The following is an 18,673-nucleotide window of genomic DNA, read 5'->3' as shown; positions in this document are numbered from 1 at the left end:
GGTGTTTCCTTTTTTCCTGAGTTTAACACATTCATAGACAAGAACAGCTCAAGGACAGAATTACATTTWAAAAAATGTTTAAAGCATACAGTCTACATATCAATACATACACAAACTATCTAGATCAAATAGGGAAGAGGCGTTGTGCTGTGAGGTGTTGCTTTATCTGTTTTTTGAAACCAGGTTTGCTGTTCATTTAAGAAATATGAAATTAAATGGAGTTCCATGCAATAATGGTGTAAGGTTCTGTATTTATTTTCTTAGTCAACCTTGTGTTCTGTTGCATGTTCTTGAACGTAGCCCTGTTTCTTTGTGTTCTTGAACGTAGCCCTGTCTTTCTTTTTCGTTCATTGATTTCACCTGTGGTAGTTACTCACCTGGTCTCATCAGCTCCTTATTTAGTTCAGTTCATTCTGTTTGTGCTTTGTGAGGTATTGTTCGTTTTGACTCTACAACGCCTTTTCCTAGCTCGTTTGTGAGAACCAGTTTATAGCCTTCAGTCCTAGTTTTGATTCACCTGCCTGTTTGCCTACCTGTGTATGACCATTGCCTGCCTGTGACCATGATTCCTGCCTTCTGCGAAGGCRAAATAAACACCTGCCGCGCTCTGCACGTGAATCTACACCTTTATCTCCCTGAGTATTTATTACAAATGGCTCTATAAAATACTGCATGTTTTCTTGAATTTGTTCTGGATTTGGGGACTGTGAAAAGACCCCTGGTGGCATGTCTGGTGGGGTAAATGTATTTCAGAGCTGTGTGTAAGTTGACTATGGAAACAATTTGGGATTTTCAACACATTCATGTTTCTTATAAAAAGAAGACGTGATGCAGTCAGTCTCTCCTCAACTCTTAGCCAAGAGAGACTGGCATGCATAGTATTTATATCATCCCTCTGATTAAAATGAAGCGCAAGACGTGCCGCTCTGTTCTAGGCCAGCTGTAGCTTAACTAGGTATTTCCTTGCAGCACTCGACAACACAACTGGACAATAATCAAGGTAAGACAACACTAGAGCATGCAGGACTTKATGTTTTTGTGTGGTGTCAAAAAAGCAGAGCATCTCTTTACTATGGACAGACCTCTCCCCATCTTTACAACCATTGAATCTATATGTTTTGACCATGACAGTTGATAATCTAAGGTCATTTAGTCTCAACTTGTTCAACAGTCACACCGCTCATTGCCATATTCAGCTGAGGTCTAGAACTGAGGGAAGGATTTGTACCAAATACAATGCTCTTAGTTTTAGAGATGTTCAGGACCAGTTTATTACTGCCCGCCCATTCCAAAACAGACTGCAACTCTTTGTTAAGGGTTGCAGTGACTTAATTAGCTGTGGTTGCTGATGCGTATATGAACACACATGCTTTGTTTAATGCCAGTGTCAGGTCATTGGTAAAAAATAAAAAAGAGTAGAGGGCCTAGAGAGCTACTGTGTGGTACACCACACTTTACATGTTTGACATTAGAGAAGCTTCCATTAAAGAAAACCATGAGTTATAAATAGCTCTGAATCCAATAAATGGCAGAGGTTGAAAAGCCATAACACATACTGTACGCTTTTTCAACAACAGGTTATGGTCAATAATATCAAAGGCTACACTGAAATCTAACAGTACAGCTCCCACAATCTTCTTATCAATATCTTTCAACCATTTGTGTCAGTGCAGTACATGTCATGTTCCCTTCTCTATAAGCCTGCTGAATGTCTCCATATACCAAAATTGCGCTCCACTGCACCTTTGGTGCGAATATGAGCTTGATTGTACCGTTGTTGCTTAGGTCCTATTGCAGGAAGATAGGGGGTGAACAATAAGTTGGTCTGTGCAGACCACTGTCACCAAGTATGATTCCACTATGTTGTCTCCTTCAATCTGAGAATACAAGGAGGAGTTTTGGAGTTGCACCTTTCAGTTCACATATAGCATTGCAGGCATTGTGGAATATTTTGCAAACTGTCGGTTCACTTGCACCACAGAAATCTCCTGTTTCACGATGGGAGGTTCCAGATGCCAAAAACCTCAATGTCAGCTGCATTTTCTTTGTATATACGGAAACGGTCACGAAAATGTATTTAATCAAAATCATTCCGTGCGTTGCTCCTGTCTATAACCGCCCTGTCTTTGGCCAGGTTTAATTTAAGCTTTCACTTAGATCTAGATTCATTCTAATCGTCCTTCTGGAAATTAGACTTTTCTAAATCTAGACTAGGGCAAGTCTAAAACTATTTTAAACCATGTCTGAGAAATGTAATTTCAGTTAGTCTAGTTTAAAAGTTAAATTTAGTCTAGGATTAGGCTTAATCTGTGTCTGCGAAACCGCCCCATAGAGTTTGTTTTATGGTAGGATCAAGATGGTCAGATTTATATTTAGATACTGCATGTTGCAATTAATTCTGGAACATTTAATGTTTCATTAGCATCATGGCAAAATGAAAATGTCTAGTAACCCATGTTGGTATAAGTGTTGCACGAAAACATAGGAGTATGTGACTGAACTCTTTGTTCTTGCTATCAGCAAAACAAGAGCTGTCAAGACATGGTAAGGGGATGAGCTACAGCCATAGGAATTCGAGGTCATGTAGCTTGAGTGCATAAGACAGTTGGTTCTTGGAACAGGAAATGGACAGGGCTGTTTCATGCCTATTGGTCCTCATGGTGTTGACCCAAAGTCAATTGACTTCAGTTGAGCCTCGAGAGAAAGGGGGCATTGGGTGTACGGGTAAAATACAAACACGAGAAGAGTGTTCATTTGTGAGAGTGAGCAAGTTAGCATGGTGTAATGGGGTCGTGTTCATAAATCAAAGAGGGAATTTCCATACATCTTGTACAAGCCAAATATGTGAACAGAGTTCCACCGGAGTATTGGATTACACAGTGAAATATATATGAGAAAACAAAAATAATCTTCTTTCTACAAAACCCCAATCCATCTTCATGAAACAAAAACAGGTATTTTCTCCTGTTCCTATAAGAACAAACTACATTGTATAAGTCCCAGTCCAAAAACAGTTTAGGCCTATGGCCTATAACATGGAAAAGACCTGTAAGGGATTGCCAGAGAAGTACAGAGGATGTTACAGTAGCCTGATGTAGTTTGACCCGTAGATAGGACACCTGGTTCAAATCAAGTGGAAGCCTGAGGCCTGAGTAAGCACAATGTGTTTCCTATGCGTGTCTGTAAATGTTTGGACTGTGAATGTGGAACTAGAAAAAGAAGTGGAAAATTGCATTGGATTTTGTTACTCCTCAGAACAAACTCATAGCGATTGTTATGAAAAAAAAGTGTGAAAACTGTTAGAAAAAAACCATTGATTCATGAGGCATATTTGAGAACAAGCAAATACCCTCACCTTTTGTACTTGTGGAACAAACATTTGACAATTTGACCAGTTATGGAGAGAGATAAAGAGAGAGAGAGGGAGAAAAAGAGAGAGAGAGAGCAGACTGCAGACGTGAGATCTAGAGGTGCTTCATGTTTGTTATTTTTGTTAAAAGCATTACCTCATTGTCCAGCTGTGACTGAGTTGGCGAGAGCAGAATGAGAGAAAGTGGGAGCGAGTGAAAGAGCGAGCGAGTGAGAGAGAGCATGTACCCCTCTGTTACTTCTACTCATATCTGAGCATGGAGCTTTTTGTTTGGGGAGGAAGTTTTCACAGCTCCAGTTTTACAACCCTCAGTCACTCTGACTCTGCCCAGCCCTTGACAGAAAGTGGTGACCTCACTCCTTTTTAATGAAACTTCCCCCCTCTCTTTCCCTTCCTATTTTTTCTTTTTTCTAAGAGAGCAGCCAGGCAGCAAGCCAGACACTTTCTCTCTTCACTCAGCTCTCTCTCTCTCTATCTGTCTCTCTCTCTCTCTCTCTCTCACTGTTGGCTTGGTGGTTGCTCAGAAGAGGCACTCCTCCCTCCTCGGCTTCTCACATTGGTTTCCCCTGACATGACACGGGCTCAGTTGATAACTTAGAAACAGACAGGAGGGGACGTCCTATTGTGTGTCTTGTACTTGTCTTCTCTCCATGAGGTGCAAGGAGGCGGGTGGCTTTTTGAGTGAGATTTTCTCCTGACAATTTTTTTGGGGGAAAAGAGCATTATTCATTTGAGGATTCGTCTTGTTTTTCCTCTCATTCTGAACTTCTGATACTGGACTTTGCAGTAGATGAGGTGAGATATCTGTATTGTCTTGTGATTCTTGTCACAGTATGCCCATCTAGACCACACTGCAGAGCTATCAAAAAAMCATGTCTGAGGGTGTCGTCAGAAAAATCCAACCCTTTACCATTGGGACCAGGCTGTCTGTCCCCTCAGAAGCCAAATGCCAGGAGTTTGTGGACGTCTATCTGCCGAAGTCTGCTGCTCCGAACAAGTTGGAGCTACAGAACAACCTACACGACCAAATGTCCCTTTACGYGGGCCAGTCCCAGGGGTGGCCTGGGACCGGGAAGTCGGAACTCCCACAAGTGGCCGCCCAGGTCTACGCTTCAACACCAGAGGGACATCAGGATGAGAGAGCGGAGGAGGACAGGAATTCTGTGTCCCCCACTGCATCCTCTAGGTCCATCAGGAAGATTGCTATTTGCAGGAATGCCGAGACAGTCCCCGACGTGTCCTTGTGTGACTCTGACCTGGCCACCTCAGTCAGTTCCACGTCGGAGGCCATCCGAAGCAACTACAACAGTGTTCACCCAAAACCGCCATCCTTGATGGTAGAGGACGACTTGGATAAGAGGTCCAACTCTCAGTCTAAGGTAACCTTAGATTACAGTTGTTTTATTCATGGTGTCTCACATGTTATTGAGTTAGGATAGGCTGCAAGCCAGCACCAACTAATTTACATTTCAAATCACTTGGTTCAAATCAATTGGCTTTATATGAAATAGAAATGGTGAATGTCTCAACCAGTGTTGTTATGGACATTTGTTTTGTTTCTGTTGGCCGTTCTCAAGCTTTCTGAAAGCAAATTAATTGACTTGTTTACTTTAAAGAAAGTAAGTCCAGAGCCAAATGGCAAAAGGAGAATTGGGAATTAAATCCATAACCACAAAACCCAGTGTTAGTAATGTTTTGTTTTTCTCCCTCATTTCACATATTACGTAATGCTCTCATTACGTAACTGTTTTTTTTCACATACTAATAATTACTGAATTTGCGTTACTGACTAAGCTGAGTAAGAACATCAGAATCTTTCCGTTTAACGCCTTCCACCCTGCAACACAAGATACTTTTTTTTTCGTCTGTTACCAAAAGCAACATGATATGAACACCATAACGTGCATTGTTCCAACATGAAACACGCACGCACACAACACCACACACACACACACACACACACACACACACACACACACACCACACACACACACACCACACACACACACACACACACACACACACACACACACACACACACACAACACACACACTTTCACAATGTGTGCACTATTACCTCAGTGTTGCATTATCCACACGTACTCCTCGAGCTATGAGATCATCAGCAGGCTTTCATTAAGCAAGGCAAAAGGCCACGTTTCGGATGAACTGGTTATTTCCACAGAATAAACGACTCCCAATTCCATAATTGAAGGGGTTGTGCGATAAAAATAGCAATCAGGCACATTGCGTTGGTGGATATAATGATGCCAAACTGAAGTTGTACTTGTGATTAAGTGTTTCTCCAGATCCACAGCTGGCAAACGGGTTATTTCAAAATGTGCGATTGGCTTTCGGAATTTAAGGGGATCCCGATTGTATTAAATAGTGACACTGAACAACTATTTGTGGAACAAGCATGCCAAAAGAAGCTTACAGATAAAGAAGATAGTGTACTTAATATCACATACCATGTTAAGATGCATATTTTCTGCACTCAGAAAGCATGACATACATTTCAAGTTAMCCGGAAAATCAAGTTAAATATTTTTACAGATGACAGTCCCATGGTTACAGTTTTCAATGCTGAGCATGCAACTAGCAAAAGGACAGTGGGATGGGAAAAGGAACTGGAACAGTGAAAAGAGGAGCAATTATTTTGAGATGAGATCATGGTTTTGGCTCTCTTTCGCTCTTCATCTCGGCCCTGTGTAGGTGGGCTGGCTGAGTCACACAAAGCCTGCGTTATCTCATCGCTGTGTTTAGTACACAAGTTCAATTTTTTCACCAGTATTGAGTATAGCTCTGGGGGTCAGTTTTTGGGCATCTATCTGTACATTTCCCTGTTTCTTATGACAATGTCTACATCTCTTGAAGTTTTCAACTTTTCAAGTACTCAAGACTACATAGACACATCGTTTATAGCTTTGTGTATAGCCAAGCTATCCAAAGACTGCAGGGTATGTGCATTCAGTTTTGTGGTCTTTTGTAGCCTACCTGCGGCTTCCAACTACCAAGGTACTTGGAAATCTTGCAACATGGTGAAACCTGCGCAACAGTGCTTACAGTGATACGCTATTGGAAAACATTCTAAAAGCTCATATACAAGCTTATCAACGCATCATAATGCATTATAATTGCAAGTTTTGAGTAAACTGTTACCAAAGTTTGTATTTCACTGCAGAAAATACAGTTCGTTACATTCCAGGAAAACAAACATCTGTCTAAGATGAGAACCAGGCAGGCCTAACAAGTTTCAGATTATTGTGGAGACTGTAGGGAACCAGCAGCAGGTTGCTCCATGATTTAGCTACACACAGCGATGATGTAAGAGGTCTCGGAAAGATAATATGCATCATTCAACGTTTTGCATGAGGTCATCAGTACAGAATGCATCGGCATGGCAAAGAGAGAACGGAGACAGACAAGGAAAAGGTTCCACGAGCTTAACGTTATGAAACCGCAAAGATGGAGTAGTGCTCTGCAGCTCGCAGAAAATTATTCATTGCAAAGTAGCAGAAGTAAATGAAATGAAATGAATGTATCGCCTGTGGTGATTTCACAGGTGTGGCAAAAAATACATTCTTTTCACATTTTTATGTTACAAATACTGATAACCATCTGTATAATGCATGACCTTGCTCATAGTGCAGTAAAGCACTTGCGATAACCATTCAAAACACATCATGGGTACTTTTAACAGCACTTATAACTGAATAACAGCTACGTTGCTAATACATTACACTACAATTCATGGATCCCAATAACAGCCTATGTACTGCAAATAATGAAATGACCATACAGAAATCCTTTGTGAAGCATTACACACAGGTGGTTCATATATACACCAAACAAAAATATAAACGCAACATGCTACTATTTCTAAGATTTTACTGAGATACAGTTCATATAAGGAAAGTTGTCAATTTAAATAAATTCGTTAGGCCCTAATCTATGGATTTCATATCACTGGGAATACAGACATGCATCTGTTAAGAAAACTATTAAGAAAACTGGTAGGGGCGTGGATCAGAAAACCAGTCAGTATCTGGTGTGACCTCCATTTGCCTCATGCAGCGTGACACATCTCCTTCGCATAGAGTTGATCAAGGCTGTTGATTGTGGCCTGTGGAATGTTGTCCACTCCTCTTGAATGGCTGGGCGAAGTCGCTGGATATTGGCGGGAACTGGAACACGCTATCTTACACATCGATCCAGAGCATCCCAAACATGCTCAATGGGTGACATGTCTGGTGAGTATGCAGGTCATGAAAGAACTGGGACATTTTCAGTTTCCACAAATTGTGTACAGATCCTTGCGACATGGGGCCGTGCATTATCATTTTTGTATCCCAGTATCTCTACTTGCACATCATCATCTATCACTCCAGCGTTAATGCCTCTATGACCTATTTATTGCCTTACCTCCCTACTCTCCTACATTTGTACACGCTGTACAAAGATTTTTCTATTGTGTTATTGACTGTATGTTTGTTTATGTGTAACTCTGTGTTGTTGATTTTGTCACACTGATGTGCTTTATCTTGGCCAGGTCGCAGTTGTAAATGAGAACTTGTTCTCAACTGGCCTACCTAGTTAAAAATAGGTGAAATAAATAAATAAAATCATACTGAAATGTGAGGTGAAATGTGAGGCAGATGAATGGCACAACATTTCTGGGATATTTTATTTCAGCTCATGAAACATGGGACCAACACTTTACATGTTGTGTTTATATTTTGGTTCAGTGAATACATATATATATATACACAGTTGAAGTCGGGAGTTTACATACACCTTAGCCAAATACATTAAAACTCCGTTATAAAGATACTTTTGTATCTGTTTCCTCCAGCATCTTCAGAAGGTCCTTTGCTGTTGTTCTGGGATTGATTTGCACTTTTGGCACTAAAGTATGTTCATCTCTAGGAGACAGAACGTGTCTCCTTCCTGAGCGGTATGAGGGCTGCGTGGTCCCATGGTGTTTATACTTGCGTACTATTGTTTGTACAGATGAACATGGTACCTTCAGACATTTGGAAATTGCCTGAGGATGAACCAGACTTGTGGAGGTCTACAATATGTTCTGAGGTCTTTGGCTGATTTCTTTTGATTTTCCCGTGATGTCAAGCAAACTGAGTTTTAAGGTAGGCCTTGAAATACATCCACAGGTACACCTCCAAGTGACTCAAATGAAGTCAATTAGCCTATCAGAATCTTCTAAAGCCATGGCATCATGTTCTGGAATTGTCCAAGCTGTTTAAAGGCACAGTCAACTTAGTGTATGTACATTTCTGACCCACTGGAATTGTAATACAGTGAATTATAAGTGAAATAATCTGTCTGTAAACAATTGTTGGAAAAATTACTTGTGTCATGCACAAAGTAGATGTCCTAACCGACTTGCCAAAACTATAGTTTGTTAACAAGAAATTTGTGGAGTGGTTGACTCCAACCTAAGTGTATGTAAACTTCCGACTTCAACTGTACATGCCCTCAAGTGTCAGAACCATGAATTGAGTGTACTGGTTCACAGGTTCTTCCTTTATAATGACCTCTATAGGATGGACATCAGTACGAGACGCTTGACGTGGAGACCGACCACAAGGGAGAGAAGAGGAAGAGACTGCAACAGATAGAAGGCAACAAAATCCCTTCCCGAGAGAACACCGTTAACCAAACGTAGGTCCCATGTTTGACTGAGCAAGATATATCAGTAACACCTTACTTTGATTAAAAAATGAAGCAATAACAGTAAGAAACGACAGGACCCTAAACTTTGATATATTCATGATAAATCATGGCCACTCGTGATTTCTTATAGTTTTTTTTTATTTCTCTATGACTAAATCAAATCACATTTTATTTGTCACATGCGCCGAGTACAACAGGTTCACCTTACAGTGAAATGCTTACGTTCAAGCCCTTAACCAACAATGCAGTTGTTGGTTAAGTAGAAAAAAAGTGTTAAGAAAGTTTTTACTAAAATAAACCGAAGTAAAAAATAAATAAATAAAATAAGAAAAATGGAAAAATAACAAATAATTAAGGAGCAACAATAAAATAAAAATAGCGAGGCTATATATAGGGGGTACCGGTACTGAGTCAATGTGTGGGTTAGTTGAGGTAATTGAGGTAATACGTACATGTAGGTAGAGGTAAAGTGACTATGCATGGATAATAAACCGAGAGTAGCAGCAGGATAAAAATGGGGGTGGGGGGAACAAAGCAAATAGTCTGGGTAGCCATTTGATTAGCTGTTCAGGAGTCTTATGGCTTGGGGGTAGAAGCTGTTAAGAAGCCTTTTGGACCTAGACGTGGCACTCCGGTACCGCTTGCCATGCGGTAGCAGGGCTGGAGGGCTGGAGGGCTGAAGGGCTGGATTCTTGGCAATTTTTTGGCCTTCCTCTGACTCCACCTGGTATAGAGGTCCTGGATGGCAGGAAGCTTGGCCCCAGTGATGTACTGGGCAGCACGCACTACCCTCTGTAGTGCTTGTGGTTGGAGGCCAAGCAGTTGCCATACCAGGCGGTGATGCAACCATGCAGGATGCTCTCAATGGTGTAGCTGTATAACTTTTTGAGGATCTGAGGGCCCATGCCAGATCATTTCAGTCTCCTGAGGGGGAATGTGCATTGTCGTGCCCTCTTCACGACTGTCTTGTTGTATTTGGGCCATGATAGTTTGTTGGTGATGTGGACACCAAGAAACTTGAAGCTCTCAACCTGCTCAACTACAGCCCCGTCGATGAGAATGGGGGCGTGCTTGGTCCTCTTTTTCCTGTCGTCCACAATCATCTCCTTTGTCTTGATCACGTTGAGGGAGAGGTTGTTATCCTGGCACCACACTGCCAGGTCTCTGACTTCCTCCTTATAGGCTGTCTCATTGTTGTCTGTAATCAGGCCTACCGCTGTTGTGTCATCAGCAAACTTAATGATGGTGCTTGGGCATGGACTCATGGGTAAACAGGGAGTACAGGAGGGGACTGAGCATGCACCCCTGAGGGGCCCCCGTGTTGATGATCAGTGTGGCAGATGTGTTGTTGCCTACCCTTACCACCTGGGGGCGGCCCATCAGGATGTTCATGATCCAGTTGCAGAGACAGGTGTTTAGTCCCAGGGTCCTTAGCTTAGTGATGAGCTTTGAGGGCACTATGGTGTTGAATACTGTGCTATAGTCAATGAATAGCATTCTCACGTAGGTGTTCCTTTTCTCCAGGTATGAAAGGGCAGTATGGAGTGCAATAGAGATTGCATCATCTGTGGATCTGTTGGGGCAGTATGCAAATTGGAGAGGGTCTAGGGTTTCTGGGATAATGATGTTGATGTGAGCCATGACCAGATTGCAAAGAACTTCAGGGCTACAGACGTGAGTGCTACGGGTCGGTAGTCATTTAGGCAGGTTACCTTAGTGTTCTTGGGCAGAGGGACTATGGTAGTCTGCTTGAAACTTGTTGGTATTACAGACTCGGTCAGGGACAGGTTGAAAATGTCAGTGAAGACACCTGCCTGTTGGTCAGCGCATGCTCGGTGTACACGTCCTGGTAATCCGTCTGGCCCTGCGGTCTTGTAAGTGTTGACCTGTTTAAAGGTCTTACTCACATCGGCTGCGGAGAGTGTGATCATACAGTCGTCCGGAACAGCTGATGCTCTCATGCATGCTTCAGTGTTGCTTACCTCAAAGCGAGCATAGAAGTGATTTAGCTTGTCTGGTAGGCTTGTGTTACTGGGCAGCTTGCGGCTGTGCTTCCCTTTGTAGTCCGTAATAGTGTGCAAGCCCTGCCACAACCGACGAGCGTCGGAGCCGGTGTAGTACGATTCCATCTTAGTCTTGTATTGATGCTTTGCCTGTTTTATGGTTCATCGGAGGGCATACCGGGATTTCTTATAAGCGTCTAGGTTAGACTCCTACTCCTTGACTAGGCTAAATATACTTTGTCCTTGGTGCCATGGATGTATATTTGTTATGGCTACCGTTAACATGTTGTTTTCCTAGCCACTACTATGTAACTACAGCTTTCCATGTTATGTCACATTACTTGGTCTGACTTGAATTATTCTGCGTCCATCTTGGATTTCAAGTCATATCTGGGAATTTGACCCTTATGGGATCCCATTGCCAAAACACTGAACTAGATACTGTATCTCTTTGGTAGCTGCCTGAGGTTCCAGTCACTGTTAAGAAACTATCACCAAGACCTCAAACTGGCTCTGGACGTCTCCTCCTTCTACCAACAGGCTGACAACATCATCTTCACCATCAACAGGAAGGTAAAAAGGCAGAATAGGAATTTGCACAAGAGTCCTATTTTGCACCAGTGATCCTTTAAAGGTACAACCTGCAATATTTACATGCTGTTAAATGTTTATTTCAATTGATTGATTCTTGAAAAATATGTGCGCCATGAGCTTAGTACAACTGTCCCCATCATAAMATCATAACCCCAATAAATGGTCCCAAAGCTCTCCAAATTATCACTGTTTTGTAATTACACGTTATTACACTTATTATCATAAGATTGACTCTATATTATTTTTGTGTTTGGTAGAGAAGCRTCCTGTCTGGATCAGATAACCAGGGGAGCTGCGGTCAGACAGAGATCWACAATATTGCCAGCCAAATCAMGGTGAGTGGCACTTGGGGAAAAATGTAGCTCAAAATAATGAATACATTTATGGTGRAATGCAGTAACGCATCGTTCATACATCAGGGCTGTGTTCATTTCCATTTCAAGTGAAATACTAGTAATTCCAAAAAGTTATCATTGAAAATATAACCAACAAAAATATGAATTGAATGTCACTGTTTCAGTGAATTTAAAAGAAATGCACTACAACTGTAATGTATGGTCTTGGCACATGCTCAGTACTCAAGCCTACTAAGTAGAGAGAAACAAAGAGAAACTATCATAAGACAGTGAAACATAACACCATAACACCACCAGACTATTCTTTCCTAGACCTTCTCTGGATCTTTTTGGGGTGTTTCCCCCTGAACCACAGAAGGAGCCTTCTATGACGTGATGTTATACTGTGAGACTTATATTTCCCTCACTAACTTTAAACATCAGCTATCTGAGCAGCTAACTGATCGCTGCAGCTGTACATAGCCCATCTGTAAATAGCCCACCCAATCTACCTACCTCATCCCCATATTGTTTTTATTTACTTTTCTGCTCTTTTGCACACCAGTATTTCTACTTGCACATCATCATCTGCTCATCTATCACTCCAGTGTTAATTTGCTAAATTGTAATTACTCCGCTACTGTGGCCTATTTATTGCCTTACCTCCTCACGCCATTTTCACACACTGTATATAGACTTTCTTTTTTTCTATTGTGTTATTGACTGTACGCTTGTTTATTCCATGTGTAACTCTGTGTTGTTGTTTGTGTCGCACTGTTTTGCTTTATCTTGGCCAGGTCGCAGTTGTAAATGAGAACTTGTTCTCAACTAGCCTACCTGGTTAAATAAAGGTGAAATAAGATCAAATAAAAAAATACTTCTGTGTTCCATCTAACCATAGCCTTCCATTTTAAAGAGGGTGGGTCGTTTTCCAAAGACTGTAAATCAACACCAAATGAATTGTGTCACTTCCTTCCACTGCCCCCATCCCTTCCCTCGACCACGCTCTCTCCAGATGCTGAACGAGACTGTTTCACGCCTTTCGGACCTCCACCCTACCCTGGCTGCCAGAGTGACACGGAAGCAGGCTGAGGTGCAGGAGAGTTGGGGCCTTCTCCAGGAGGGTAGCGGGTAAATATGGATCCCTAAAGCTCATATCGTTTCTTTGTCTGTCTCTCTAATGCAGCGTTTCCCAATATCGGTCCTCGGGACCCCAAGGGGTGCACGTTTTGGTTTCTGGCCTTACACTACACAGCTGATTAAAATTATCAAAGGTTGATGATTAGTTGATTATTTGAGACTACAGTACAGTCCCTGCAGTAGAGACTACCAGGGATATTCCTGTCCAGCTAATCATTCAAAATGTAACAAGCACTTTTGGGTGTCAGGGAAGATGTATGGAGTAAAAAGTTCATTCTTTTCTTTAGGAATGTAGTGAAGTAACCCAAAAATGTATTTTTAATGTTTACTTAAGTACTTTACACCATTGCTATTTTTCCCTCCATAAAACCCTTTACATTTGGTAGTGCTGAATAAAATCATCAATGGAGGTCACCAATAACTGAGTTAGCGAGCCATTGCTACAGTATAATGATACAAAATGGGCAGCCCTTTTGACCCAACCCACATGTCGACTCCGAACTTTTCGACATGTTGATAAACATCACTTAACAGTTTATGTCAGGATGAACTCATGGAAAATGTATTCCAGATGAAAAGGTTTGATGTTTACAATTGGATTAATGGAAAACCTACTCTGTGAATAAGATGATGTATTGTTTTCCTACTAACACTCTTGTTGTGTAACTAACAAGACATTCTAGCATTAGAGCCAATGCCCTAATGGCAACTGAGGCCGACATTGAAATTATCCTTGCCCTCATAAACCATAGTCTGAGTTTCACTCACAGCAAATGCAGTCCAGATAATCACCATGGAATCAATTTGGGGGAATTCATTCTTGACATTCTCTTTGTATTATGCAATGCTCTAACTTTGAGCATGACGCGGATTTCGCAAGCCCCTGTGTCTCAGTAAAAGTGTTCTGTGTAGGAGCTGGAGCGACAAGTGTATGCCAAAATTAGATATGGATGAATATAGAGAAAGACATTTTGGGGGGAGATTATACTATACGATAAACCTGCTCCTAATTTCTTTAGCAGATGTGTGCAGAGTGCCTCATAAGTATGGTATGGCCTAGTAACCAGGGATACAAACGGATGTAGCTTATAAAGCTTATTGAACAGAAGTATCCTGGTCAGTTACCATGTTAGTCATTCAACTGTGGGTTAAATGCACTTCTGCATTTAAAGTTACTGTAACGTCCTGACCAGAGTTATTATGTGTTTTGCTTGTTTAGTGTTGGTCAGGAYGTGAGCTGGGTGGGAATTCTATGTTGTGTGTCTAGTTTGTCTGTTTCTATGTCCAGCCTAATATGGTTCTCAATCAGAGGCAGATGGTAATCGTTGTCCCTGATTGAGAATCATATATAGGAGGCTTGTTTTGTRTTGGGATTTTGTGGGTGTTTGTTTCCTGTCTCTGTGGTTGTCTGCACCAGATAGGTCTGTCTYGTTTTTTTCACATTTTGTTATTTTGTATGTTGTTTGTAGTGTTTCACTTGTTCTTTTATTAAACATGTTGAACACTAGCCGCGCTGCACTTTGGTCCTCTCCTTCACCTATGGAAGAAAGCCGTTACAGTTACATTTTGGAAGTTTAATTACAAATGTTCTAGCTCAGATTTTGGATTTAAACTGTATGGTTTACGGAGGCACTAACATATTTCTTAAGACATTGAACCATAAAATCYTAAGTTTTAGGGTATTAAACTTTTGAAATATTAACAAATGACCCACATTCCAAGCATATGTGTGGAGAGGTGTGCCCATTTCTGTCCAGTGAGTATCTGTATCACAAACTTTGTATTTTTGTTGGAAGGGCGGCAATTGTCTCTTCTGTCAAAACTGGAAATAGGTTTCCTTAACGGGCGCCAATGAGAAAGAACGTTTGAATTATAGACAACCGACAAGACACGACATACACAAGTGTTCCTTTTTGATGGCGAGATTTCTGACTCCTCCCAGCTGTTCCCTCTCTGTTTTATAGTTTATTTCTAAAACAAAAGCACTTTCCTGAAACCATGACCTCACCCCTTCAGAGGGGGGTGACATCATTACTTTGTACCCCTGCCGGCCCCAGTCAGTCACTCCAAGGACAAAGCCTTCTGTCTGTTCAGATTGTCATGGTTGCATAACATGTTAGCTAATTCAGCATATCTGGTGGATCCAGTCAGTGTTGTTCATCCTTGGATTTCTGAGTCATGTGACACGTCTCCAAGCAGAAGTGTCTCCAAGTCATGTGACACGTCTCCAAGCTCTAGACATGTTGAGGAGTGCTCAGACTTGTGGGTATGACTCAAAAACCCTAAAGAATACACAGTAAAACTGATTAAGAGGCATCCAAGGCTGCTACAAATGATCCACTTTGGACATATTGTCTCTAATGCATGACAATAGGTGCTAAGCCTTGGTTAAGTGGTATCACTCCCGTCGCTATGTACCATGGCCCTGGAGACCAGAGTTCAATCTTTGTGTCCACCCTTCTGACCTCTCCCCCCACATCTATCTCMCCCTTGGTTTCCAATCTGCCTACATAAAAAGCACTAAATACAGTATGTGTTTTATTTTAACACTCCACACCACAATGCTTTTCTCTCATCTTGTTTGTGGTGTTGGAAATAAAAGCCTCAGGAAAAACAATTTCCCCGAGTATATCACTGGGGTGTATACACCAATGTTTGCTGTGGAGAATGAGCATAATATTGTTCATTGTAAAAGACTACTCCCGGACACACGATTACCTGACCTCCCTTTTGCTCTCTCCCACATGTCTTCTGTCGGGTCTTGCTCGGGGTGGTCCCGGGCCCACTCGGGCTCAACTGCATTTTTTGGAGGTGATCAGTCTGTGGGACCTACACCCGTTATCAAGCTTTCCTGGAGGCCATGCGCAGCGAGACTATCCCGCGTCCCGTTTTCCTTGTTCCCACCCCCCCCGGGCCTTCCCCGGGTCCGTCGTCCTCCCTCTGGGCGTCATTCTCCCCTTTTCCGCGGTCTCGCGTCCCTATCTTCTGCTGGTTCTTTTCTCGTTCTCCCCGTTCACGTCGCCCGGCCCAACTCACCTCCTTGGCGCTTTCGTTATTGTCCTTGGCATCTTCGTAGGCCCATCTCTGTAGACTTTTGAGTCACTTTGGGTGCCTCTCGAGCGTTACATCGGTGTCCTTGGGTAGATGCCTCTGATATCACCATACCTTTCTTTCCCAATTTGCCTGATCGCTCTACTTTCTGGATTGCAAACGCAGGCTCAGCGAAGGTAGCAACATTCTCTCCTTTGCGACGGGTTCGTTTTTCTCCTTACTGCTGTTTCTCCCTCGCGTCTCGTGGGCTCATGTTCCGGTCTTGGTTTGAACTCGGCGCCCGGTTTTACCCGCGCCGTCTCGGCAGGGGTGCGTGGGCCCCGCTGGCCTAATCGCATCCTGCCTGACACACTTGTCCGTCCTTGCTTGCGCGTTTCTTCTTACTGTCCTTGGTTTGATCTCGTTCCTGCTAGGTGCCTCGTTCCTTTCTCTATGGATCTCAAGCAAGTCTCCTTCTTATTACTTGGTAGTGCTGGGTAGCTCGGTACAGGGGCTCGCTACACTCGTTGGCTTCGGGGTTCCTTTCTGGGTGTTCATTTGGCCAATTCAGAGATGTGTGCTTACTCCATAAGTGGCTTGCCGTTGCTATGGGTTCACAAGCAATACCTGGCGAATTCCACACAGCAGCATACACGTGCCCTGCTTGTTCCTACGGATCAACCGCCCTCTAAATCGGCTCAATTGATCTCAATGGTTGATAGGAGGGACCACATTACTCTATTGATTTGGGCTGCCAAATTTCTGAGGCTGGTAATTACCAAATGGCTAATGAAAACTTATACATCTGTGCGGGCATGTCAGTAATGCGTAACTACCTGTGGGACTTCTTTTCTTCCCTTTTCGCACTGACATTCTATGGCGGCGCTAGTCGGTCCTCATTTTCCCCCTTCTGGCTAGATTACGTCTCGCCAGCTTCTTGGTCGTCACCAAATCATCACCGTGTTCCTCCCCTCCCCAGTCGGCGCCGCTTGATGGTTTTTTTCTTTTGCAAACTGCACTTGACCAGAAACTTTTCCAAAAGTTCTTTGAACATGTTCAGTGTTTGACTGACCATCCATGAGGTCTTAAAAAGTAATGAGTGACTGTCGTTGTCTCTTCTTTGCTCTCTTGGCTTTGCATAGCCTTTGGCTCCCTGTTCCCCTTCTCTTTGGGTCATTAATTTGCTCTCTATTTGAGGGCTGTTCTTCGTCTTACTCAGTCTCTTCGGAAGGTAGTGACAACTAGTTTCTGCTTTCCTTCACCGGGTGTTGGCCTTCTCAAAACGGTTCATTTTTGGCAAAGACTCTCTTTCCTTCTTCTCTGGGCGGGGTTTGGGCGCCAATCAGTTTTGGTGTGGAAGTGGGGGGGTTACAAAAGATAGCCTATTTGTAAAAATTACCAGGTCCATAATTATGGCAAGAACAGCTCACATAAGCAAAGGGACAGCGTCATCATTGACTTTAGACATGATGGTCAGTCACACTGGAACATTTCAAGAACTTTGAAAGTTTCTCAGTGCAGTTGCAAAACCATCAAGCGCTATGATGAAACTGGTCTGATGAGGACGACACAAGGTGGAAGACCAGATTAACTCTGCTGCAGGCTAAGTTCATTAGAGTTACCAGCCTCAGAAATTGCGCCAAATAAATGCTTCACAGAGTTCAAGTAACAGGCACATCTGTGTGAATCGATGCTTTGTGAAATCAAGGCCATTATGGTTGAAGCTGACTGACAAGAACACTACTAAGCACACAATAATAAGGAAGAGACTTTGCTTGGGCCAAGGAAACACGAGCACGGACATTAGACGGGTGGAATGTGTCTTTTGGTCTGGAGTCCAAATTGGAGATTTTTGGTTCCAACCACCTGGTCTTTGTGAGACGGGTGTGGGTGAACGGGATTGCTTCTGCATGTATATTTCCACTGTAAGCATGGAGGAGGAGGGTTTGATGTGTGAGGTGCTTTGCTTGTGACACTGTCCTGTGATTATTTAGAATTCATGGCACACTTAACAAGCATGGCTACACAGCATTCTGCACGATACGCCATCCCATCTGGTTTGGGCTTAGTGGGACTTATCTTGTTTTTTAACAAGGACATAGATCCACACTCTAGGCCTGTGTGAGGGCTATTTTACTAAGAAGGAGGAGTGTGGAGTGCTGGTCAGATGACCTGTTCCACATCATCCGTACTCAACAAGGGAAGGGTGGCTATTTGAAGAAATCTCAGTTGAAATATTTTTATTTGTTTACAGTGTTTTGGTTACTACTGATTTCATTGTGTTATTTCATAGTTTTGATGTTCTTCACTATTATTCTACAATGTAGAAATGTCTAATAAGAAAAACCCTTGAATGAGTAGGTGTTCAAATATTGAACAGGTAGTGTACGATTACTCTGCAACGGTCGTTTGCTGTTGTTTTTGTTCCGGGTTCTGAGACCTGACTCAATATCTGGTCTTGGAAAAAGTTACGTCGAGAAGTTGGACAAATAACATGCAGAGGGTAT

The 18,673-nt window shown here is 42.5% G+C and overlaps 1 protein-coding gene across 1 annotated transcript in view; it reads left to right on the top strand.

Moving 5' to 3' along the window:
* The first annotated feature begins 3,899 nt into the window (after positions 1–3,899).
* Positions 3,900–18,673, top strand: part of LOC112070661 (uncharacterized) — a 39,454-nt gene continuing 24,680 nt past the window's right edge. The window contains exons 1-5 of the mRNA XM_070439065.1: positions 3,900–4,749; positions 8,934–9,052; positions 11,526–11,640; positions 11,919–11,996; positions 13,012–13,127. Coding sequence (XP_070295166.1) covers positions 4,243–4,749; positions 8,934–9,052; positions 11,526–11,640; positions 11,919–11,996; positions 13,012–13,127 — 935 coding nt within the window. The 5' untranslated portion in view covers positions 3,900–4,242. The remainder of the gene's footprint in view (positions 4,750–8,933; positions 9,053–11,525; positions 11,641–11,918; positions 11,997–13,011; positions 13,128–18,673) is intronic.

This window comes from Salvelinus sp. IW2-2015, unplaced genomic scaffold (genome assembly GCF_002910315.2).
Source record: "Salvelinus sp. IW2-2015 unplaced genomic scaffold, ASM291031v2 Un_scaffold1384, whole genome shotgun sequence".
In the NCBI taxonomy this organism is placed as follows: Eukaryota; Metazoa; Chordata; class Actinopteri; order Salmoniformes; family Salmonidae; genus Salvelinus; species Salvelinus sp. IW2-2015.
Note: the sequence above shows the minus strand (reverse complement) of the source record. Positions and strands in the feature narration are given on the sequence as shown.